Here is a 25,961-nt window from a genome sequence, read left to right as displayed (position 1 = left end):
TAGATATAGATATAGATATATATATATATATATATAGAGAGAGAGAGAGAGAGAGAGAGAGAGAGAGAGAGAGAGAGAGAGAGAGAGAGAGAGAGAGAGAGAAATTATAGACAAGTGGAAAAAAATGTAAACTTCACACTGACCATAATTAAGACTCACATACCTGTTAAAGCACTCTTAGGGAAATCCAAACACCAGTGGCTCACTTTTGAAGAATAGCTCACTCTTTTTATACTACATGCCCACAGGGTGGCAAGAGGAGATTGGCTGTTAAAGCACCATGGTAAATCCAAACACCAGTGGCTGATTTGTTAAAGGTGTTGACGTAATTTTCAATAAAATGATTGGGTGAATCTTACATCTAGTTCCCCCTAGCACACCCTAGCCTAACCCTACCCAGATGTCCAGAGAGGTGGAGCTGGACGTCATTGACTCTGCAGTGAGCACCACTTGACTTAAAGGAGAACTCCGGTCAATTTTAACATTGAGCTAATTTTTTGTAAATTTGGAGTGCTGTCAGTACAGAGAACAACGACAAAAATCGGTGTTGCCTACACCGTGTTATACTCTTTTTAAAATCTGCACCCTGTTGACTTCAATGGGGCAAGTTTTAAACCTGCTTTTAGCCTCTTAACATCCTTGATGTGTCATTACAAGTGCACAGCCATGTGAGTGATTCCTTCAGAGTGAATGCGGGTGAATCTGACTGCAGTAGATGTGAAAGATATGAATAAAAATGATGTTATTTCAGCCAGCGCACATACCTGTATTTACATCCTGTTTTCGGTTGAAGTCCAGAGTAGTCGATTGTCGAGTTCGGGCGCATGATCGTACGTATTAAACCTATGCGCGTGAACTCGACAATCGACTACTCTGGACTTTAACCAAAAACAGGATGTAAATAAAGGTATGTGCGCTGGCTGAAATAACATCATTTTTATTCATATCTTTCACATCTACTGCAGTCAGATTCACCCGCGTTCACTCTGAAGGAATCACTCACATTGGCTGGGCACTTGTAATGACACATCAAGGATGTTAAGAGGCTAAAAGCAGGTTTAAAACTTGCCCCATTGAAGTCAACAGGGTGCAAATTTTAAAAAGAGGATAACACGATGTAGGCAACACCGATTTTTGTCGTTGTTCTCTGTACTGACAGCACTCCAAATTTACAAAAAAATGAGCTCAATGTTAAAATTGACCGGAGTTCTCCTTTAAAGAGGGAAGGACATATCAAACAGCTCCACCTCTTTTTTAAAACAGCCAATGGCGTTTAGTTTATATCACAGCTCGGCCAGAGCCATTGAGCTCAGTAAAGCAGCAGTTTCCTCCTAATTTCTAACCGTTTCTCCTCCTAATCTCCTCATAGCTTTAACATACAGCTTTCTGTTCAGAATTCACATAGGTCCGATAAGTTTTCTGGTATGCGCCGACTTGCGCATATAATCCGCTCTGTGCTATCATGAGCAATAACTAACATGAAACCAGACTGTATTCGCCCCAATGGAAAGCATATTTACATTGTCTGAACCGTTCCCTATCCCCTATATAGTGCACTATGTGCCATTCCTGGATGCTTTAGATTATAGAGAGCATTTAATTGGACAGAAAATCTGATGAGAATCTGAAGTGCAGAGTGATGTCATCAAAATCAGTTACTGAGTCCCAATTCAGAGGCTGCATCCTTCGAAGGGCGCATTTGAACGCCGATTGCGTCATTGTGGTGCGAGGAAGACCGGTTTTATTTAATAGCTCAAGATCTAAAATAAATTAAACTTGTATGTTGGTTCGATTCAATTCAATATCTTTTTTTTAATGTAAATGAGATTAAATGTTAAGTCAACACAACTTCCAATTACTTGGTAGATCTATTGGCGTTAGATATTTCAAAAGAATGCTGAGTGAACTCATATATTTATGTACATATTACAAAGGTTTTCTTGTTAGTTTTACATAAAATTGTTTCAATTTGGATTTACTTAAAAAGTGTGATGCAAAAATGGTACATGTATTTTTTAAATAAATCCAACACAAACCATAAATAAGTTTGTGAGTTGTCATCATCTATTTTGGAATGATTGTAATGTATTCTAAAAATAAACTTGTTCTCTCCATCAGCATCATTTTGGGATATCATTTGTCAGTTAACTATGAGTTTAAAAGACTGCGAGCACCAACAACACATCCAGATTGTAACTGCTAGTTGTTTGTATAGTTCTTAAGACACAGTCTTGAACACTCCACCGTTTTTTGAAATAGGGCTTATTCACCATCTTTCCTACATTTAGATAGGTGGGCAAACGCATTTGTCTCAGTGCATGTATTGTTTTAGTTTGGCAGCGCCGCGGATAGCTTAGCTTAGCATAATGAATGGAATCCTTTGTTGCCAGCTAGCATGTCATGAGTAAAAGTGATAAGATTAAGACTAGGCGATTTCCTAGGCAGATATTGACTTGGGACTATATTGGGGGGAAGCACAGGCGAAGCACTGCTACTTGGGCGCAGAGATATCACACAACACCTGAAATCCCCCAACTTCCGTCAACATACCAGCGTGAATAGTAGCCGGCTATTTTTCCTACAGTAGACATAGTGAATGGCGATGAACATGCCGGATTTTGTGAGAGATGAGGAGGGTGACTTCTCAGACAGTCAAGAGCCAGAACCATACCTCTATGAACCAGAGTTTTCAGAAGAGGAGCTGCATGCTTTGGAAATAGAACGACAAGAGGGGGAGGTTGCGATCGCTCAACAGCCTGAGGACGTGAGGATGAAAGTCATCTCTGCACCCAAGTAGCAGTGCTTCGCCTGTGCTTCACCCAATATAATCCCAAGTCAATATCTGCCTAGGAAATCACCTAGTCTTAATCTGCATTACTATTTGTACTCGTTGTGAATACGCAGGCCACAAGAAGTAATTAAAAAAAAAAAAAATTATCACTTTTACTCATGACATGCTAGCTGGCAACAAAGGATTCCATTCATTATGCTAAGCTAAGCTAGCCGTGGCGCTTCCAAACTAAATCAATGCATGCACTGAGACAAAAATGCGTTTGCCCACCTATCCAAATGTAGGAAAGACAGTGAATAAGCCCCATTTCAAAAAACGGTGGAGTGTTCCTTTAACATAATGGATGTTTATGCAACTGGCCCCAGACCACTACTCTACAGGTTTATGGAAGTTCAAGTCCATTTACTAATATTACATAACCATATATTCTGCCATATAAGCATTATAAAAACCATAAAATAATTAGACCACCGTTTACTTGTATTATTATTATTATTATTATTATTATTATTATTACTACATTGATTTTATTGCAACACTTTAATATTATATTATTTTAAAAAAAATACATTTAGTGTTGTTATGACCTTTTTATGCTTAATGGAATAAACAGAGCTGCAGACATTTGGCCATTGTATTTGTCATTGTTTAATTATTTCATAAGACAGACTCACTCAAGGTTGGAGAATATTTTTAAACATCAATCCTGGATTTGGTTTTTGATTATCAAAGCTCTTTGAGCATATACGTGAAAATGCATTATCCAAACTTAAATGGTTATTATTCATGAAGGCTGTGGAATACAGAAGGTTGGTCTCATTTTAAAGACAATCAACAAATTAATGCTGAAAGCACTTCAAAAATGACTATTAAAGAGTTAAAGAAGTTTACTGTAAAGCAAATGAATGTACTAAAAAAAAAATATTGTATACAAATATATACACTATATTGCCAAAGATTTTGGGAAGTCTGCCTTTACATGCACATGAACTTTAATGACATCCCATTCCTCATGCGTAGGGTTTAATATGGAGTTGGCCCACCCTTTGCAGCTATAACAGCTTCAACTCAGGAAAGGCTTTCCACAAGGTTTAGGAGTGTGTTTATGGGAATTTTTGACCATTCTTCTAGAAGCGCATTTGTGAGGTCAGGCACTGATGTTGGACGAGAAGGCCTGGTTCGCAGTCTCCGCTCTAATTCATCCCAAAGGTGTTCTATCGGGTTGAGGTCGGGACTCTGTGCAGGCCAGTCAAGTTCCTCCACACCAAACTCGCTCATCCATGTCTTTTTGGACCTTGCTTTGTGTACTGGTGCGCAGTCATGTTGGAACAGAAAGAGGCCATCCCCAAACCTTTCCCACAAAGTTAGGAGCATGAAATTGTCCAAAATGTCATGGTATGCTGAAGCATTAAGAGTTTCTTTCACTGGAACTAAGGGGCCAAGCCCAACCCCTGAAAAACAACCCCACACCATAATCCCCCCTCCAACAAACTTTACACTTGGCACAATGCAGTCAGGCAAGTACCGTTCTCCTGGCAACCGCCAAACCCAGACTCGTCCATCTGATTGCCAGTCAGAGAAGCGTGATTCGTCACTCCAGAGAACACGTCTCCACTGCTCTAGAGTCCAGTGGTGGCGTGCTTTACACCACTGCATCTGACGCTTTGAATTGTACTTGGTAGATGTAAGGCTTGAATGCTGCTGCTCAGCCATGGAAACCCATTCCATGAAGCTCTCTACGCACTGTTCTTGAGCTAATCTGAAGGCCACATAAAGTTTGGAGGTCTGTAGCTATTGAGTCTACAGAAAGTTGATATCACAAATATTTAAGTTCCTATGAAATCTTGTTTAAGTGTAATACCAAAATTAGCCACCGGGTGACACCAACATTCCATAGAATTCTTTTTATGCATTATCCTGTAACAAATTTGTAGCAAATTAGCTCTAAAGAAATATTAATAATCAATCATAACTTGTTATTATTGATTATGAATATTTGGATCAGTTAATAGAATTAACTTAATGTAGTAAAAATTAATATTACAATCAATCCACCTGTTCGTCCCATGAACACTCAGTGTTAATTGTTTATTAATTCTATGTTCATTTCCGGGGGAGGGAAATGTCTTTCTTACAGTACTACTAAGAGCCTGTAGTCAAAATCTAAATCGTAAAATAAACTTTGTTGCAAGCAGAGAATCAGAACCAAATACGTATTGTGCACAAGTTTTACTAACTAAATCACAAACATAACTAAACTAAACACACATACATGCATGCATAGGTAAAATGGTGAGTGACAGAATGTAACCGGAAGCAGGAAATGGAACTATGGAAAAGATCCATTTAACTATGAAAAGAACCATCAGCTTATCATTTTCAGAGCACCCCTGAATGTATTCTTGGCAAGGCCTTTGCAGTGGAAACATTTCGATGGTTCCATGAGTCTCAATCGATTTCTTGCATGGTTAGTTCTACTCTGTTCTGAATAAAGGTTTTCTCTCTCTCCATGAGCACATGGCTGAGCACATGCAGATGCACATACAGACTGTGGCCTGCCGGCCCTGGGCCGGAGAAGCCACGCAGGCAACCAATGAGGAAGTCGGAAGAGTTGATGGTTGCCCATTCAGTGATGGTAAAGTTGCAGTTTTCTTCTGAGTTGGGTTGAAGAAAATACAGTCTGACTCTGTTGGGAGAGTGATAAGAATATTGCTATACAATAAGAATATTACAAGAATCTTTCATAGTTTCTTCATCAGCAACCAATCCAGCTGCACATGCAAATGAGCACGCTTGAAACAAAGATCCATGAATCGCCAACAGAGGAATTTTCTCGCTTGGAAATTCCACCCTTCTCATTGGTCAAGCAAACCTGGAGAGGTGGGACTTTTCTCAGGCTTTATTAGAGACAAATTCACAGTGAAACCCCTCTCTTCTTCATCTGGCTTCTACTGCTGCTTCTTCGGTTTGATGTCAGTGGAGACCCCCACCCGGAGCCCATGGATGCCGGCAGGCCTTGACCACAGCCTGCTATGCCTTCACTCTCCCAACAGAGTCAGAATGTATTTTCTTCATTCCAACTCAGAAGAAAACATCAGTTTTACCATCACTGAATGGACAACCATCAACTCTTTCGACTTCCTCCCTTCTCCTGGTTGCTATGCGTGGCCTCTACAGGCCAGGGCCGGCAAGCCACAATCTGCACTCCAGCCATGTGCTGATGGAGAAAGAGAAAACCTTCAACCAGAACAGAGTCAAACAAACCATTCAAGTTCATCATCATTTCTTCCTTGAACACAGAAGAAATCATTTGAAACTCATGGAACCATCAAAATCCTTCTTCAGGAACTTCACGAAATGCTTTCACTGCAAAGGCCATGCAATTTAATGAGGTGCTCTGTTGCTAGCAGTATGTCTTGCTCTGCACCACTTCAGGGCTCTGCTGAGGGGCAAGCACGTACTGGTCCGGACGGACAACACTGTGACCCTAGCGTACATCAACCGCCAAGGTGGTCTACGCTTCCGTCGCATGTAGCAACTCGCCCGCCATCTTTTTGGGAATGCTTCAGAGTACAGGTAGATCTGTTTGTCTCTCCAGACACTGCCCACTGCCAGTGGTTTTATTCCCTGACCGAGGGGGCCCTCGGCAAAGATGCTCTGGTGCACAGCTGGCCGTGGGGCCTTAGCAAGTATACGTTTCCCCCAGTGAGCTCTGTGCTCTCCTTCCTTCAGCAAGGATTGGAACGGAGGCTGTTTCCTTCCACCCTCAAGGTCTATGTGGCTGCCATTTCAGCACACCATGATTTGTTTGACTCTAAGCCATTGCACTCAGTGGAGCTTAAGTTCCTCTCATTGAAGATGGCGCTCCTGACGGCTTTGGCCTCAGTTAAGAGGGTAGGGGACCTGCAGGCATTTTCAGTTGATGAAGCTTGCCTGGAATTCAGGCCGGCTAACTCTCATGTCATCCTGAGACCCCGGTGGGGACATGTGCCCAAAGTTCCCACCACTCCCTTCAGGGATCAGGTGGTGAACTTGCAAGCGTTACCCCTGGAGGAGGCAGACCCAGCCCTACCACTGCTCTGTCCAATACGCGCTTCCACGCTTACATAGATATAACTCAATATTTTAGGACCTCAGATCAGCTCTTTGTCTGTTATGGAGGCCAGCAGAAGGGAAAGGCTGTCTCCAAGCAATGGTTGTCCCACTGAATAGTGGATGATATAGCCTTGGCTTACCAAGCCCAAGGTCTGCCATACTCCCTAGGGGTGAAGGCACACTCAACCAGGAGTGTTGCTTCCTCCTGGGCTTTGGTGCATTTACACTTCACGGATTAGATGTGTGCGCTAATTTCCTCAGGTGAGTTCCACAGTTCTGAACCCTGGGTTCCTCCAGCACTGATGACGTCTAACACCTGTGTGCTGCCCAGTTGATCAGCCCTCGTGTCGGACTAGGTGCCTCCATTTGTTGCGAATCCCCTGCTTGGGGGTCTCCTCCGGTAACTAATGTCTTTCCCTTGGCAAGACCACTCTGAAATATATTCCACCATCTGGCTGGGTTACCTCAAAGATCGTCCATATGTATTCCTATTCCTATGTATGTCCTAAGTGGTTCATTTGTGTATTTTTAAGTTCTCCCTACAGGTAGGCAGCATGCTTGCATTTTCCCGATGGAAATTTGCTTCCCAGTGTACTTTTGGTAACTCTTGCGTTAAGCCTAGCCCTTCGCTCGTGCTGGCCTCACGACAGAGAGCTCTGGCTTGCACAGGGCACTGGAAGACAGCCATTGTGGCGTTTTGGATAGTACCCCATCTGTCAGTCGTTCTGACGTAACGTAGAACGTAACTGACTGAAAGGGAACGTCAAGGTTACGTATGTAACCCTCGTTCTCTAAAAGAAGGAAAGGAGATGTTACGTCTCCTTGCCACTACCGCTGTACCGCTGAACAGCCGGGACACACCTCTCAACTCCTCAGCGAAGAACTTGAATGCGAGAATGCAGGCACTGCTCCTTATATACCCACACAGCGGAGCAGAGCTTGCGGTGCAAATTCCACAGACCAAGGTACTTTGCGTACCATTGGCTCGTTTTGTACAACTCTAAGGTGATTGGGCTCTCGGACGAGACCCCATTCACCAGTGGTTCTGACATAACGTCTCCGTTCCCTCCTTCAGGGAACGAGGGTTACATATGTAACCGAGACGATGTTGCAACAGCAGGTTATATATGACAGGCTAATCCAAGAGATAACAGCAGCAACATGAAAGGAACAGGAAATAAAACACAGGATGGCAAGAGCAAAATGGCAGACATGACCCAAACAACGATCTGACAAAGACTGACTGCAACACAAGGGTAGATATAGGGAGAGATAATGAGTGTCAGGTGAGGTTGGCCTGATTAACCCGTCAGCGTAATGAGTTGCCCAGCAACGCTGAAAGGCAATCAGGCCACAGACAGAAACACAACACATGCAAGGATGAACACAGACCCAGTGACACACAACAGTGACACAACCTGTCACTCACATGAGACCATATGAGATCCAATTGTTTCCCGATGGACAATATCAAGTCCCACCCAACATTCACTTCACACGTATTTATGACAGAAGGAAAAAAAGATCACAACTTTGATTTCATACCAACTTCAATGGAAATGTGTTCAATGAAAGGCGTTTATATGTTCAAGAATTTAATGTAGAAAAAAAAAGACAACAGAAGCATGATAGAACTTGATTTTATTGAGCATATTAGAAAGCATATAAATGTATAATTTCCAAAGTAAAGTAATATGAATAGATTTAAATCAAATAAAAACTTTTGTTAAAAGTAACAGTTGTTTTTGTTGTTCTACAGTCTCAGAATAATAGTTGTAGCTTACAGATCATGATCATATGTGAAGAAAACAACGGAAGTATATAGACAAAGGCAAATCATTTGAAGGCAAGGTTATATATATTATATGTATACGAGTGCACTTCTTCATTGGTTCTAGAGTCCCCTGAGCAGTAGGAGTAAACCACTCAACAACATGATACACAGATACACAGATGATGACGAGATAGCTGGACTGGAGTCAAAGATGCTGGGGAAATCATCGTCCGTAATGATGACTATAGAAGACGGGGTTGTAGGTGATCTGAGCGTAAAAGATCTGGACTCAGCTTTCCATTCATTTAGAGTAAAGGCCAACTTCAAGTTATCACCTTTAGAAAAAGTACAGAGAGAGAAATTATTGTAAATGCTTAAAATAACAAGTGACATTGGCCCCCCCAAAAAAATCTAAATCATATAGGCTAATAGAGACGACCCACCACTTGTGAAGATGGCTAAGTCAGTGTAATTGGCCCAGCAGCCACTGAACGGGATGGTGGCGTTTCCGTAAAGCCCCTCTGTTGGATTCCCGTTAGCATCTTTGAGCACAGCTGAGATGGTTAGAGTCGTCACACCCACGGACACACAGTCACCCTGGAAACAGACACACACAAAAAAGATGCTCTACTTATTCGATACCAGGTGTGGTTTCCTAGTAATCAATCACCCAGGTAGGGTTACACCAGTCATTCATAAGTTCTTAATTAAAGGGTCATAAAACCCCCTTGATTTAGCACTGGTCGTTTACACCTACTGTAAGATCTGAAGAAAAGAAAATTACATACCATACATAACATAACCCTATGACAACAAACTCACAAAAAAAACCTTATCATTACTAACAAAAATCATGAACAAATCAAATGTGGAAGGGCATTTAAAAGGTCTAATAATATTTCCATTACAAGAACACCACAGACACAGTGAAATCACCATGGGAAAATCTCAGAGTAAAACTGGGAGTTGTGAAAAATATGATGCACATATGATTTTGCCAGATGAGAAATGTATCTATGGATCATCTTTTTACTCTTTTAATTCATTTTATAACTGTATCATATATCTCTTTTAATTACTTAACTGTTTTAATTTTTTAGTGCTTTTATTTTGTGATTATTTTAATTCCTTTCTGTGTAAAGCACTTTGAATTGCCATATTGTATGAAATGTGCTATATAAATAATATAAACTTGCCTTGCCTTACATTTTACAAGCATTTTAGTCGATAAAGTTTAAAAATATGGATATTTTTCTTACACAAACTCATCGCTTCGCTTCAGAAGGCCTTTATTGGAAGAGCCAGGACATTTTTTAATATGACTCCAATTGTATTATCTAAACTATCCCTTCAATACAATCTCACCGCTGCGTCCAGAGCCATGATGCTGGGCTGCACGCTGAGGGGTCCGAGTGACAATCCGGCCACTGGCTGGACCACCACCATCAGGGATGATACCGTCTTGACCGTCTCCACCTGCTGGTCTTCACGGGTCACCTCCTGAGTGGCCACCTGAGAGAGAGAGACCGTTACAGTTCAAATAAGGAAAAGCATGTTGTGTGCTTTACTGTAGAGCATCTATTATTGGATCTTATCTTATTCTGTTAAAAATTCAAAGGGATATTCGGGGTTTAGTAGAAGTTAAGCTCAATGAACAGCATTTGTGTTGATTACAACAAAAAATAATTTCGTCCCTCATTTTCTTTAAAAAAGCAAAAATGGAGGTTACGGTGAGGCACTTACAATGGAAGTGAATGAGACCAGTTTTTTGAGGAATTTAAAAACAGAAATTTGTAGATACAACAGAGTTGTAGAGCTGTTTAAAGCATAATTATGACAGTAGTTTTAAGAGTTATGGTGTTGTCATGGTGACAAAGTTGTAACATTAGATATCATTTAACAGAGATAAGGTTACCGTTAGTAAGCGATTTTTTTCCACACTAAAATCATGTTAAAACTCATACTGTTCACGTCTTGAGATTATACTGTCTGATGTACAGTATAAGTCGTGATGTAACAGTGTACACCAAAGTCTCTGGGCTCCCTGACACCATTATTTTAACGATTCATAAAAGATGAAACCAGTATAGAGATAAATGTTAGGATCATGATTTTTCTGTAGTATTACAGCATGTCGTAAGTGTATATTGCCACAATTTGTTGTTTGCTTTTGGCATTGGTTCAATGGAATGGCTCAATTTGTTGTTTGCTTTGGGTCCATGTTTTGACCTAAAAACGCAGCCAGACTTAACAAGCGGATTGAAAAGTTGAGTATTTTAATGTTCATGGATTGGCCCCATTCACTTCCATTGTAAGTGCCTCACTGTAACCCAGTGTGTTGCTTGGTTGATTGAGTTTAACTTGTATTGAACCCATAATATTTCTTTAAATATCAACTTTGTCGTATATGTTTCAATTAAAATTTCCAAATGCTGGTTGACATCATCATAACATTTTAAAATGTTAGTGAGTTTGGTCATGTGATCTGATTAGCATCTTACGTCGTTCCAGGTGGGGTCACTGGAAGAGGGTGGAGGAGGGATGATGCCCAGGGATGACACATTGAAGCCGATGGACTGACTCAGATTGCCTGAGACAGCAGCGCGACCCAGATCGTCAGCAATGTTCTTCAGGGCCGCAAACTGTTGGTCTTCTGCAGATGGTTTATAAATATTAAGACATTGTATTGTGATCTAAACGTTGTATTTATCATTTATTTTATTCTTGCTCTCACCAGTGGTGCTGTTGGTGGATGTCTGAACAGGGGGCTCCCTGATCTCCACCTGCACCGTCAGTCCTGTCGAACGCCTCCTTCTAGCATTAGTACCCTCACGGACGATGTTGGTGATTCGAATCTTGTTCGCCGGTATTTTCAGAAGTAAAGCCAGACTGTTGATGAGATTTGCCCCGAAGAACTCCGCCTCAGTCATGGCTGGGAGGTTGAAGGCCAGGAACAAAACCGGGGAGGTGCGGATTTGGACCGGCTCTGAGCCACGAAGAAGTATGTTCAGCATTTTGTAGTCCTGGTCAAAGAAGTTGGAGCCGTGACTGGAGTTGAAACTGGGAACATATTGCCCTGAGAAGCACAGAGAGGAATCAAAGTAAGAATTGTTGTTTAGGTTGAAAAATGGTCTTCTGGCCTGCAGAGGGAGCTGTATTAACTTGCATTATTGTGCTGTACTCTACCTGTATAAGTTGGCTCACGCAGAGTGTAGTCAGTTTTGCCAGCATTCCACACAGCATTTGTAGGACCAACCAAACTATTGTTAACGTACACATCCAGCCGCTGAGGGTTTGAGTAAAATACAGCAACCCTGACAACCTGAGAACAACAGAGTATTACTGTAGTTAAGGTTCTACTGTAATATTATGTCATAATAACTTAAGTTAAAACAACAATTATACATACAGTGCTGATCAGAATTATTTGCCCCCTTGGTAAATATGTTCAAAGATGGCTGTAAAAAATAAATCTGCATTGTTTATCCTTTTGATATTTTTTTTTTTTTTTTAAATTAAGCAAAGAATTAAAGCCAACACTTAAGATGGGTTTGGTGCACACAGGGATAAAAAAGTACCCCATGTGTAAAATGAAATACTCTGCTGTATCTTTAATGCTGTGGGCCTAATTTTCTGCCAGAGGTCCTGGACATCTTGTTCAGATACATGGCATCATGGATTCGATCAAATACCAACAGATAAAAAAATCAAAACCTGACAACCTCTGCTAGAAATTGTATAACGTGCCATGTTTGGTTATTCCAACAGGACAGTGATCCAAAAACAAACATCAAAATCAAAACAAAAATGGGTCACTGAGCACAAAACCAAGCATCTGCAATGGCCATCCCAGTCCCCAGACCTGAACCCAATAGAAAATGAGTGGGCTGAACTGATGAGAAGAAGCGCCAACATGGATCTGGGAATCTGAAGGATCTGGAGAGATTCTGTGAGGAGGAATGGTCTCTGATCTCTTGTCAGGTTTTCTCCAAACTCATCAGGCATTATAGGAGAAGACTCAGAGCTGTTATCTTGGAAAAAGGAGGTTGCAAAATGGGGCAAATAATTGTTCCCAACGTGTTTTGGAGAAAAACATATATTTCATAATGTGATTTTCCCCCCACTTTCAATTCTTTTACTTCAATGAAAGGTTAGATTTTTGCAATTTTTTAAAATAAAATATCAAAAGGATTAACTGCAGATTTATTTTTTACAGCCATCTTTGATCATATTTACCAAGGGGGCAAATCATTCTGACCAGCACTGCGTGTGTGTGTGTGTGTGTGTGTGTGTGTGTGTGTGTGTGTGTGTGTGTGTGTGTGTGTGTGTGTGTGTGTGTGTGTGTGTGTGTGTGTAGTGGGTTTGTAGTGTGTTTGGTGTATTTTTTGGGTGACGCCATGACAAAATGCGTCCCACGTCATTTCCGCCCAAATCGGCTAAAGGGTGCACAGCGTGATGCTGTGTGAGTGTGAGCGTGGAGAGCTGCTGCACACGGAGTGTACATCTTATATCCTCCGCTTCCTTCCTGTTCATGTTGCTGATGATACCCGGGTATGTCATTTGAATTATGAGCAATAAGCAGAGTATTGTTTGTTCTTGAGTATGTTTTGTTTGTTTTGTTGTAGCAACAAGCCTGGCATTGTGGCGAACCTTGTACATCTGGTATTGTTCTCTTTTTCCCCTGTTCATGTCACTGATGATACCCAGGTGGGTCATTTGATTTATTATATGCAATAAACTGTGCATTGTTTATTCTTGAGCATGTATGTTTTGTGTGTTGTAGTAACAAACTTGACATTGTGGACACTGACTTAAAATAGGAAACATTTTGGAGGTAATTTTAATGTTTTATTTGTTTTTATATATATATATATATATATATATATATATATATATATATAAAATGTATAACTAAAAATCTGAAACTTGCATATTTTAATGGTGTATGAATGTAGGTGTATTAAACGTGTATTGTGTTTTGAAAGACTTAGGAGCTGATCGTGTATTTGACTGCTGTTTTTCCCGGTATTTAAAGTTTATGTACAGTCGTGTTTTGTTTTGGTTGATTTTGTTATGTGAATATTGTATAGTTTATTTGTCTTTGTTTTCTTTTTCATTTGGCTGATTTTGTAAGGTGAATACTGTATAGTTTATTTGTCTTTGCCCGGATACATTTTTAATAGCAGGTTTGCATTCCTATTTTTTTTAATGCAGTTTTGGATTTATTTTGGTCATAATGTAGTTTATTTATTTATTTATTTATTTATACACAACTAGCTTATTCATTTTCCTGGATTGTGTTTCGGGTCAACTTTTGTAGCTTTTAAATAAAATATTAACAAATATGTCAAATAATTTAGTGACATAAATTAATAAACTATAGAATTTTATTTTTTAATAACTATATTATTTTACAGTATATTTGTTAATAAATGAATAAATAATAATAATAATTATTATTATTATCATCATCATCAATTATACAAATATTATATTAGGTACACATTTATATATATATATATATATACACTCACCTAAAGGATTATTAGGAACACCATACTAATACTGTGTTTGACCCCCTTTCGCCTTCAGAACTGCCTTAATTCTACGTGGCATTGATTCAACAAGGTGCTGAAAGCATTCTTTAGAAATGTTGGCCCATATTGATAGGATAGCATCTTGCAGTTGATGGAGATTTGTGGGATGCACATCCAGGGCACGAATCTCCCATTCCACCACATCCCAAAGATGCTCTATTGGGTTGAGATCTGGTGACTGTGGGGGCCATTTTAGTACAGTGAACTCATTGTCATGTTCAAGAAACCAATTTGAAATGATTCGAGCTTTGTGACATGGTGCATTATCCTGCTGGAAGTAGCCATCAGAGGATGGGTACATGGTGGTCATAAAGGGATGGACATGGTCAGAAACAATGCTCAGGTAGGCCGTGGCATTTAAACGATGCCCAATTGGCACTAAGGGGCCTAAAGTGTGCCAAGAAAACATCCCCCACACCATTACACCACCACCACCAGCCTGCACAGTGGTAACAAGGCATGATGGATCCATGTTCTCATTCTGTTTACGCCAAATCCTGACTCTACCATCTGAATGTCTCAACAGAAATCGAGACTCATCAGACCAGGCAACATTTTTTCCAGTCTTCAACTGTCCAATTTTGGTGAGCTTGTGCAAATTGTAGCCTCTTTTTCCTATTTGTAGTGGAGATGAGTGGTACCCGGTGGGGTCTTCTGCTGTTGTAGCCCATCCGCCTCAAGGTTGTGCGTGTTGTGGCTTCACAAATGCTTTGCTGCATACCTCGGTTGTAACGAGTGGTTATTTCAGTCAAAGTTGCTCTTCTATCAGCTTGAATCAGTCGGCCCATTCTCCTCTGACCTCTAGCATCAACAAGGCATTTTCGCCCACAGGACTGCCGCATACTGGATGTTTTTCCCTTTTCACACCATTCTTTGTAAACCCTAGAAATGGTTGTGCGTGAAAATCCCAGTAACTGAGCAGATTGTGAAATACTCAGACCGGCCCGTCTGGCACCAACAACCATGCCATGCTCAAAATTGCTTAAATCACCTTTCTTTCCCATTCTGACATTCAGTTTGGAGTTCAGGAGATTGTCTTGACCAGGACCACACCCCTAAATGCATTGAAGCAACTGCCATGTGATTGGTTGATTAGATAATTGCATTAATGAGAAACTGAACACATGTTCCTAATAATCCTTTAGGTGAGTGTGTATATATATATATATATATATTCATCAATTTGTTTCACAATTTAATCAATTAATTGATTGATTTTGATTCATCAACTCATTTATTTTTAATATTTTAAAGAAACAATGTTCTGCACAATTCAGAAAAAAAACAAGCTATTTCATTTTTTTTTATATTAAATTAGAAAACAAAATGGAAATAAAATAATGCAGAATAAAATTGTTTTCTCCTAATATGCCTTTTATTGTTCTAAATTTTGTATGACCTGTAGATGCTTACAGGTCAGTATAGTCTATTGTCAGTATAATTCATCTTACTAACCTCTGTAGGTCCAGCATTCAGTAACATAAGTCTCAGCTTCTGTGGTGTTGTGCTGGTGAAATAGATGTCAAAGGATTTATTAGTGGCCACAATGGCGTGGAAGAGAGATACTCGCTTCTGACACGTGTAGCCGGCACACCAGCCGTGGTCTTGTGGGCCTGGAACAAGATATTCACAGTAAGATTAAAATTCAATAATACACAAACCTTAAGCCTTTTCTGCTTTTATAAAATCCTAAATTATATTATGCATAAAATAGTAGGTGTTACAGGGGGAGGTAAGAGTCATACCATTCACCAAATCCACATATTTGTCCCCCAGGATGGCTACAGGTGAAAGACGCCTGGTCTCTGTGTCTGCGTCCAAACTTTCGATGACCAGCATCCGATAGTTGAGCCCAAAGCACTTGTAGCTCTGCCAGGTGTTCATGTACGTACAGGTGTCTCTGATCACTCCTGCACAGGTAAAACAGCCACGTCATACGTTAAAAGCAGCTCCATCATTTTAAAGGGATAGTTCAGATTTTAGACATGAATCTCTATAGCTTCCCCATAAGCAGTGTGGTGCATTGACCATGACTTACCCCCGACAGCGTCCTGTGAGCCGAGCTCCGGTCCAGTTTTGGTCAAGATGAAATAAGTCCGGCAAGATTGCTGGGGTCACGGCAATAAAGCTTTTTTCTTCTCAAATCAATATGTGTTCAAAAGAGTGATATATTTGCGTCACTAAAACGTTGTCTATGGAGAGGTCAGACCTCGTAATGGCTTTGGCACTATTTTCTCCCCTGTCATATCACTGCGCGCTGCCGCTACCTACAGCCAGCTGCGAGCTGCGCAGGCGCACACCACTTTTTCAGTTGTTCGGCAGTGTTTACAGCAGTGTTTACGTGCTCAGAACAGCTACACGAACGAGCTAACATAGCTACTCACCAAGAGCGATCAGTTTGTACAAGCTTTGTAGAAAATGGTGCGGACTTGTGACTATCCGGACTGTACAAACAAAGATGTGGCGCTTTCTCTCTCTTTCTGTCCTTTCTAACTCCATCTGGCGTAACTCGTCATCTGTGTATTCAGGTTCGTAAAGATATCCTTTTGGCTGTGTGTCGAAGTCAATGTTGTCATCGTCGCTGCTGTAGTCAGACATGTTATCGTTCTCTTTACGAGCTGTAAACAAAGTGACACGTGCGCGGCTCCCAGCTGGCTGTAGGTAGCGGCAGCGCGCAGTGATGACGGGGAAGAAAATAGTGCCAAGCCATTACGAGGTCTGACCTCTCCATAGACAGCGGTTTTGTGCTGCAAATATATCACTCTTTTGAACACATATTGATTTGAGAAGAAAAAAGCTTTATTGCCGTGACCCCAGCAAACTTGCCGGACTAATTTCATCTTGACCAAAACTGGACCGGAGCTCGGCTCACAGGACGCTGTCGGGGGTAAGTCATGGTCAATGCACCACACTGCTTATGGGGAAGCTATAGAGATTCGTGTCTAAAATCCTGAACTATCCCTTTAAGTTCTCTCTCTTAGATCACTGTAAATGTACTGTACCTTTGTAAGGAGCGATTTGATTCACAGGTATCCGGCTGCCATTGAGAGAGGTGAGCATGACTTTGGGGATGCGGTAATCGCCCAGTCCGTGTCGGGGATCCCCGTTCCACTCGTACTCGGACTGGGGCACCACTGCTCCTACTGCACCCAGGAAACTGCCATCCAGATCCTTCAACATCGTCTTCTTCTTAGCATCACAGTCCATGTCCACACAGTCTGATGGGTTCACCTTGCTGAGATATCAGAGTGGAAAAAATCAATCAGTCACTTCATGTTTTTTGGTCATCCCTCTCAATCATACATTTTCATTGTTGTCTTTCTACATTTACATTTATGCATTTGGCAGATGCATTTTGCCAAAGCGACTTACATTGCATTTCAAGGTACATATTTATATTCTTATCAGTTCTTGCTTTCTAACCCATGACCTTGGTGTTGCAAGCGCCAACCCTCTACTGTTTGAGCTACAGGAAAGCAGCTTCTAATGTTTCATAAATATTTTTTTCGGGACTAATAGTTTATTAACAGTAGAGATGCGCACCACGACTAACCTTATTAACGTAGAAATTTTTAAACCGACTAGTCTAACAACTCCAGAAGATAGTCAAAAAAAAGTTTACATTTGAATATCTGTCAGGATCACCAGCTGGAGTGCCCTGGATGTCCACCAGAGGGCACTCCCCTCTTGTTCAGTTAAAATTAAATGATGTAGAATGTTTAATACAATTTAGTGGACTGTCTCGAACATTGTTAATCAACAGTGTTAACTTTGTGAATTGACATTGACTATAAGCTTTTGGTTTACCCCAGATCAGGCCGATGAATGAATGCCAGAGCGTCCTCTGTGCTGTTTATCTTGGCTATCCTCTCAACACTGATTGGATGTTGCAGATCCTCATTTCCCGGGTTGGTCATGAACATGTAATTTGTCTCTGTTGAGCACACATTCTTGAACCCAACAAAAGTTGTGTCTGGAAATAGAAACAAACAGTGTAAATAGATGTTTTTTTTTTTGTTTTTTTTTTGTATTATGAAAGTTTTTCACATTTTGAAGGAATATGACTCACCAGAGACAGTCATGAGACCAGCTATGCCATTGTAGCTCATCAGTCCAGCGTGAGGCTTTTGTGGTGCATTATTGTGGTTAGATTCAAATGTCGGCCAGGAAATTCCAGACCTTCCACCTGCTGCACACAGTAAATACAGTAAGAATCAACACGGAAAATGGATCAGTTACATCAAACAAATTTATTCAGTAGTGCATAGATGATTCTTTAATCTGTATTGTACCATTGGGGGGGCGAGGGGCCCTGTGGCTTTGGCTGAGCATAACATAGGTCATAGTTGTGGACAGACTGTCAAAACAGTTGAAGTTAGGGCTGCTGCCCACAATCAGGGCACCCTGTAGAGATGATTTTTCGAAAAATGTAATAAAAAAAATTAACAGGATAAGATTGCTTTATTCTCTTAAGGCCAATTCACACTGCACCAACAGATGCCGACCAACAGTGACAGTCACTAGATTACAGTATGTAAGTTCACAGACATTCCAAGACCCAACAAATGCTGATTCAACATGTTCAATCTGTGAAAATGAGAGCTGACAGATGCTCTCATTAACCCTACAAAGTGTCTGTTGCCGTCTGTCGGTGCAATATAAATTGGCCTTTAGTTTTGAATGAAAAGACATATAGTGCATCCTCACCTGTACACGGACTATTTTGTCAGAGAATGTGTGGCTGAGCGAGGGAGGACTGTAGATGAGAGGCATGATACTCATTCCATTATCAATCAGGCTCACGTTAGAAACTACTACGTTCATGGATACCTGGAAGTGAGGAGAGGAAAACATTAATGTCAAGCACAATGCATTTGTACAAGTAAATTAACAATTTATTTGACCAATAAAACACTTGGCTTTGCAGTTACTGTAGGTTATTATAGTAGGAAGTTTGCAGATCATTTATCATACTTGAACATAAATGCCAAAATCAAAGCTCCTCCAGACAGTGAAGCCCTGGATTTGAGAGCAACCAGCAAGTCCATCTTTATTCATGTAGAGTCCATATAGACCGCCATGTGCCTCATTCTGACTCCACTGAGCCACTGAATTTGGAGATCCTTTTGACATTTTGTTGGAAACATAAAAAAAAGTAAATATTTATATAAATATTAGGGATGCACAGTATATCAATACTATATCAGTTATCAGCCTAAATTGGAGTTTTTTTTAATATTATTTATCAGGAGTTTTACATGCTCATCAATCACTCACTTAACACTCATATAAAGTTATTATTAAAAAAAGAATAATTTAGTAACAATGTAAAAAAAAAAAAAAATTGTACATTATAATGTTGTGATGCCTAAATTCACTATCAATCAAAATGGTAACACTTTACAATAAGGTTTAATAAGTTAACATTAGTTAAATACTCTTATTTAACATTAATTAACAATGAACAATACTTGTACAGCATTTATTAATCTAAATTAATGTTAATTTCAACATTTACTAATGCATTGTTAAAATCAAAAGTTGTGTTTGTTAACAGTAGTTAATGCACTGTGAACTAACATGAACAAATAATGAATGAATGTTTTTATTAACTAACATTAACTAAAATTAATAAATACTGTCACAAAAGTTTTGTTCATAGTTAGTTCATTTTAGTTAATACTTTAACTGATGTTAATTAATTAAACCTTATTGTAAAGTGTTCCCATTATAACAACCAATTTGTTTTTATTTATTTTAAATTTTCTTGTATTATTTTTGAAAATAATGATTGGCTTCTATACCTGGGCATGGTTCACCATCAATTCGGAATCCAACTCGTTCATAGCCAGCAACAATATTCCCTTGAAGAATTGCATTGGTTGCCTCACTCACCTACAACATCAACAGTAATATATCAGTTCTTTATCTAGTACTAATCTATTCAGCCAGTAATCATGTTTTCACATGTACCATGGTTATATCATGTTTTTTGAACATGTACCATAACATTCTTGCATTGTGGAGTGCCATCACTTAGGTAAATTAATATGGTCATAATTCTCTACCATGTAACCCAGTACATTTCTTTAAGGGTTACCTCAATGGCTGCATTCCATTCAAAGTTAAATTCCTCCGCTCTGCCGTTGTACGATCCAGGCCACAGTGTCAGGGTAACCAAGTTCCTCCTGATGGCATTACTGTCACCCCAGACTCTGATTCCTGGGAAATTGGAATAAAAAGTGCAGAACAGAAAAGTGCTAAATCATATTACCCAACTCATTGTGATTATATTTAGTTTAATAGTATTTAATAGCCATTGAATCTGCACCTTCTCCAACGGTGTGATGGATCACATTGTCATCGATACTCAGTCCATCTGTTAGGAAAACACCAATAGCAGGAGCAAAGCCGTCATGAAAAGCACATCCCTTGACGTAAGACTCACCAACCACCTAAAAACATTGTGACAGTAAGTAGTTGAAAGGAATATGTGTGATAATCATGTACTGTATCAAGACTTTCTCTCACCCCTCCCAGGTTATAAAACACCAGAGAGTAACGTTGGTCTGACAGGTCGTTCCATCCTTCCTGCCCGGTGTGGTAGAACTGAACATTTCTGATCTGGGCTTTTCCTGTGAGGCAAGTTATCAACAGCTTTAGTGAGTTTTCATTACTTACACAAATACAAAAATATAATTTCGACATGAAGCTCTTTGAATATGACAGCTTGCAAGATTTTTAATAAAATTGCAAAACATGAATATTTTTCTGCTTTCTCTCATCTTCTAGGTCATTAAACCATATCCATGCTATATATATATATATGTGTGTGTGTGTGTGTGTGTGTGTGTGTGTGTGTGTGTGTGTGTCCCATTCAATTGAATGCAGCAATTTATGTACTGTAAGAGTGGTTTTGCATGTGATTCGTCCTAATTGCGTTTCATGTGAGGCTGAAAAAAACACTTCCAATACTAATTTTCCGGAGAAAAGATACACGATACCAGCTGCGTTTTCTCACTCTCTCATCTCTCCAACAGAGAGTTGACACACAAACCCACCTCCCCTCACTCACTTGTTTAATTTGACCCGGATGAATATTGTTGGTGTCACAATTATGTTCTGTCTTGTCTGCACCTGTTCTTGTTAGTCCCTTATTAGTTTACCTTCATCCACCTTTGTCTAGTTAGTTCCCTCGTTTACCCTGTGTATATATTCTCCCCGTTCAGTTCAGTCCCTTGTTGGTTATTGTTTGTGTCTATGTGATACATGCTGTTGCGTCCTGTTCACCTGCCCGTGTACATTAAAGCTTTGTTATATTTGCTTATGTCTGCTTCATCAGCCAAAGCGTGACAGTTGGTGTTACAGGATTTGAATTTTGCCATTGGATTGGCCGTATTTCGCATAATTTTATTAATTCCGGCAGATTTTACTCACATTCAAAGTGCGCAGGCATAAAGCCACAAATAGTTATTTTTCACTGCTTATTGCGCTTAAACAGTCAAATAGTCACAATGCCGGTCTTGGCGAGTATTCACGTTAACAGTCAGTTATGTTTTAAGAACTTAAACAGTTGAGAAAGAAAACGCATGTGTAACAGTATAATGGATCTGTGAGTCAGGTATGAAAGTGGCAGCAGGTATATTTGGTGCCAAATATACCTGCTGCCAAATTATGAGATAACATTTAAAAATACCTATATGGCTGTTTTCCCCCATGGTATCAATATCAAAATTGTGGCTGAGGCAAAATTGAAAATTCTGAGAGGCTAGTAACTTTGGAAACCCACTAGCCACCGTGGTTGGTGAGCAAAAAAGTTCATGTCAAGCCCTGATTATACCTCTGTAATCAATCCCTCCACTGGAGAAGCTTCCCACCAGCACTCTGGCCCCATAAGACTGTTTGTGCATTTCTGGATACTCCTGACCAATGATCTTGATGTTCCTGGTCAGTAAAGCCACATTGCCTGCAAGCTGATAACTTCTTGAAGTACCTGGCACACTGTAGCTCTCCCCTATATGACCAAATACATTTAATATTAATTTAATTAATTGTGATTTTTTTTTTATAAAGAAATCAAAAAAGTGAAAATGTATCATGGTTTCCACCAAAAAATTGTGTTTAATGTATTTCTTAGTGTTAAAAAAACTGTTTTTAACACTAAGAAATGTTTCTTGAGCACCAAATCAGCATATTAGAATGAAGACTGGTGTAATTGTTGCTTAAAATTTAGCTTTGCCATCTTAGGAATTAATGACACTGTTAATAAATTATTACAAATAAATATTAATAAATATACAGTCATGTGAAAAAAAAGTACACCCTTTTGAATTCTATGGTTTTACGTATCAGGACACAATAAAAATCATCTGGTCCTTGGCAGGTCTTAAAATTATGTCAATAAAACCTCAGATGAACAACAGAACATGACATATTACACTGTGTCATTATTTATTTAACAAAAACTAGGAAAAAATGGAGAAGTCATGTGTGATAAGTACACCCTTACTGCTTCCATAGGAATTAACAGTCAGGCGCTGCTAATCAAATGCCATCAGAAAGTGTGACCAACTCTATAAAAGCAGAAGTTTTGACAGTTTGCTGGTCTGGAGCATTCAGGTGTGTTTTAACACAGTGCCAAGGAGGAGAGACATCAGCAATGATCTTAGAGAAGCAATTGTTGCTGCCCATCAATCTAGAAAGGGTTACAAGGCCATTTCCAAACAATTTAAAGTCCATCATTCAAATCTACAATGAGGAAGATTATTTACAAGTGGACAGTTGCCAATCTTCCAAGGAGTGGGTGTCCCAGAAAATCTACCCCAAGGCCAGACTGCATTGCTCAAAGAAACAGCAAAAAACCCAAGAGCTACATCTCAGACTACATGCCTCAGTTAACATGTTAAATGTTAAAGTTAAGGACAGTAGAATTACAAAAAGACTTTGCCAGGAGGGTTGCCAGGAGAAAGCTTCTTATCTCTAAAAAGAACATGACAACATGGCTTAGGTTTGCAAAGTTGCATCTGAACAAACCTCAGGAATTCTGGAACAATGTCCTTTAGACAGATGAGACCAAAGTGGAGATGTTTGGCCATAATGCAAAGAGCCACGTTTGGCGAAAACCAAACACATCATACCAGCACAAACACCTCATACCAACTGTCAGAAGTAACAGTCAACCTCATACCAACACAGAATTCAAAAGGGTGAACTGTCTTTTTCACATGACTGTATATCTGTGTACCTAACAGCTTATCGATACAGCATAATGCCTATTATTGCTATAATGGCATTATCTATAATCTAGGGGACTAACCGATGTGTGTGAATGATAAAGGCTGGTCCAGAGTAAGTGTGCGGCCATAATCTGAGATAGCAGTTATGGTGCGGATTTCTGTCTGCCAAGGGTCATAGCTGGTGGTGGACAGCAGGATCTTCTCCCCAACCTGGAGGCAAAGAGTGTAATGGTTCAGAGCACAAATGCAGCTTGGAATCTAAAAGGCATCACCCAATCATACAAGGAGGTTCAAAAGTTCTCTTAAGGTCTAAATTTTTTTTTGTGTCATTTAAAAAAAGCTTCTCACCTTCCAGTCAACAGGTTCCTGTAGAGAGAGAGTGCTGTTTCCTGCCTGGGACGTGCTAGCCAGCTTAGTGTGATACACGTTGTGTGGCATACCATAAAGTTCAAGAAATCCAAACACACCTGGAAGACAATGTTTCCACTCAAATCAACACTTCAGTTGGCGAACGACTGAGGGGAACGTCTCTAATGCATATACAATCAATAATGAGATTTCTTTATTTTTATTCATGTTGATTTACCTAGAACTTTGGACCCTTGGTTTGGTCCAGATGGTAATAGCCAGTCTGGTGTGGAATGGCTTCCTCTCAGTATAATCTGCAGTTGACCTCTGAAGGGTTCATCAGGCCACCCAGCAATCAGACGTCCACCCTGATTGAGTCAAATGAACATGTATTGTACAGATAGAGTTAGCGTCTTTAGTATGGACAGAAGTAAGTGAAATTAGCACACAGGGCAGGAAGAGTCTGGTTCTGATTTGGTGTAATAATCCTAAGATGTCTATAGCAGTAAGATGCCATTTGAATGTAGTTATGTGCTTACTTGAATGGAGATGTATGTGGCATTCAGAACAATGTTATTATATTGAGAAACACTGCTGTTGGAGGTGCCATTGTTTGTGTCTGGAATCTCCAGAACTCCAACTATCTTCAGCTTGTTCAGGGAGGGGACTACAACATCTACAACCATCCAAATGCCTTCGAGAAATAATGGGACATTTTTTAATGAAATAGCATACCATATTGATAAATAGCTTTTTATTTGTCTTTGCTTGTGATTTGTCACATTAGAGATGCTTACCAGCTGGAATGACCACATCAGAGCCTTCTTGCGGCACATTGAAGTTGTTCTCTAAATTTGACCGCCAAAATGATGTATTCGACCAGAGACTAAACACAACATGATATGTTTTATTAATAAAAGTAAAAACAGTAGATACAATAGATTACTATTACTATTATTATTATTATTATTATTATTATTATTATTATAAAAGCTTGATTATTATCATTATATGTTTTTTAAATTGCTGCACGTGTGTGGTAACATACACATAGTTTGCAGGTCTGCGGCCGGTTGTATTGGATGTGTTGGCTGTAGTGGCTACAGGACCAGTTGGAGAAATACAGTTGGGATAGTAACACTGATACACTCTAAAGTCCAACGATCTGTCTACAGCTGAGCGGTCCACACTGTTCCTCCTCCTCCGGCTAGTCACACGGTCTCTGCCAGACACTGTAGTCCAAAAAAAAAAAAAAGCCTTTCATTCTTTGCACAGTACTGAGCAGATTTGAGCATGATACTGTATGTGCCCTCTTTAAATAGAAAGAGAGCATAGATGTCTTAGGTGAAGAGGTGAGTAGTTTTACCCATGTAATAGAGGCTTCTGGATGACTCGTTAAAGTACCAGTCCCCATTTACATTCGCAGTGGGGTTCAGGGGCTGGGAGGAACCATTCCTGTCATCTATAATGCGGAAGCGGTCAGGTGTCTGAGTCAGGTTGTGATTCATGATTATATAATTTTCTGGCTGTAATGGAGAAAGAGAGGAAACATTAACATGCTAAATACTAATCTCAATTGGATGGAACATAATTAAAGGCATAGTTTTTATTTACCAGCCTGTCAAATTTTCAACTTTTCGTTTGAATGCACATTGAATTATTTAGTAACATATAGTGTGCACACTTTACCCAAAAACCGTAGATCATTCCATTGTATGAGATGTTAGTGATTTGGGAAGCACCATCAAAGTACCAGTTATAGGTTTGGCCTGTGGGCAGCATTGCCATCCAGCCAAGTGTGTGGGTCACAAGTTTTTTAAGGAAAGGAAGCACACATGTTCCTAAAGAGAGACATAACATTGTGAGTAACTGTACCAACCAAGAAGCTTTCTAATCATCACACATTTTACTTCAACCCTACTGCTAACACAAAATGCTCCCCAATGTTAGTGTATGGAATTCTTTAGTTATTTTTTAGTTTATAATCATTGAGGCCACGTACACACTGTAAAGTTTCAGTAGAGACAACCACATTTAAATGTGGGAGAGTCCCATAGATTATCATTCCATGTACGTACGGAACACGACTTTCTCCCAAAACTGCATGATTGACACAGTGG

At 39.8% G+C, this 25,961-nt stretch overlaps 1 protein-coding gene across 1 annotated transcript in view; it reads right to left on the bottom strand.

Annotated features, from left to right (window-relative positions):
• Window positions 1–8,669: 8,669 nt before the first annotated feature.
• pkhd1l1.1 (PKHD1 like 1, tandem duplicate 1) overlaps window positions 8,670–25,961 on the bottom strand; it is a gene marked incomplete at its 5' end in the record, with an annotated part of 60,708 nt that continues 43,416 nt past the window's right edge. Inside the window, 27 exons of the mRNA XM_079879511.1 lie at window positions 8,670–8,995; window positions 9,104–9,257; window positions 10,026–10,172; window positions 11,162–11,313; window positions 11,395–11,736; window positions 11,847–11,982; window positions 15,713–15,870; window positions 16,003–16,167; window positions 17,260–17,492; window positions 18,065–18,230; window positions 18,327–18,443; window positions 18,550–18,661; window positions 18,965–19,087; window positions 19,232–19,380; window positions 20,062–20,152; window positions 20,358–20,479; window positions 20,589–20,712; window positions 20,789–20,892; window positions 22,098–22,271; window positions 23,574–23,703; window positions 23,842–23,960; window positions 24,080–24,209; window positions 24,381–24,535; window positions 24,639–24,727; window positions 24,890–25,073; window positions 25,208–25,367; window positions 25,531–25,682. Coding sequence (XP_079735637.1) covers window positions 8,781–8,995; window positions 9,104–9,257; window positions 10,026–10,172; window positions 11,162–11,313; window positions 11,395–11,736; window positions 11,847–11,982; window positions 15,713–15,870; window positions 16,003–16,167; window positions 17,260–17,492; window positions 18,065–18,230; window positions 18,327–18,443; window positions 18,550–18,661; window positions 18,965–19,087; window positions 19,232–19,380; window positions 20,062–20,152; window positions 20,358–20,479; window positions 20,589–20,712; window positions 20,789–20,892; window positions 22,098–22,271; window positions 23,574–23,703; window positions 23,842–23,960; window positions 24,080–24,209; window positions 24,381–24,535; window positions 24,639–24,727; window positions 24,890–25,073; window positions 25,208–25,367; window positions 25,531–25,682 — 4,103 coding nt within the window. The 3' untranslated portion in view covers window positions 8,670–8,780. The remainder of the gene's footprint in view (window positions 8,996–9,103; window positions 9,258–10,025; window positions 10,173–11,161; window positions 11,314–11,394; window positions 11,737–11,846; window positions 11,983–15,712; window positions 15,871–16,002; window positions 16,168–17,259; window positions 17,493–18,064; window positions 18,231–18,326; window positions 18,444–18,549; window positions 18,662–18,964; window positions 19,088–19,231; window positions 19,381–20,061; window positions 20,153–20,357; window positions 20,480–20,588; window positions 20,713–20,788; window positions 20,893–22,097; window positions 22,272–23,573; window positions 23,704–23,841; window positions 23,961–24,079; window positions 24,210–24,380; window positions 24,536–24,638; window positions 24,728–24,889; window positions 25,074–25,207; window positions 25,368–25,530; window positions 25,683–25,961) is intronic.

This window comes from Squalius cephalus (genome assembly GCF_949319135.1).
Source record: "Squalius cephalus genome assembly, chromosome: 8".
Lineage (NCBI taxonomy): Eukaryota > Metazoa > Chordata > Actinopteri > Cypriniformes > Leuciscidae > Squalius > Squalius cephalus.
This window is presented reverse-complemented; position numbering and strand designations above follow the sequence as displayed.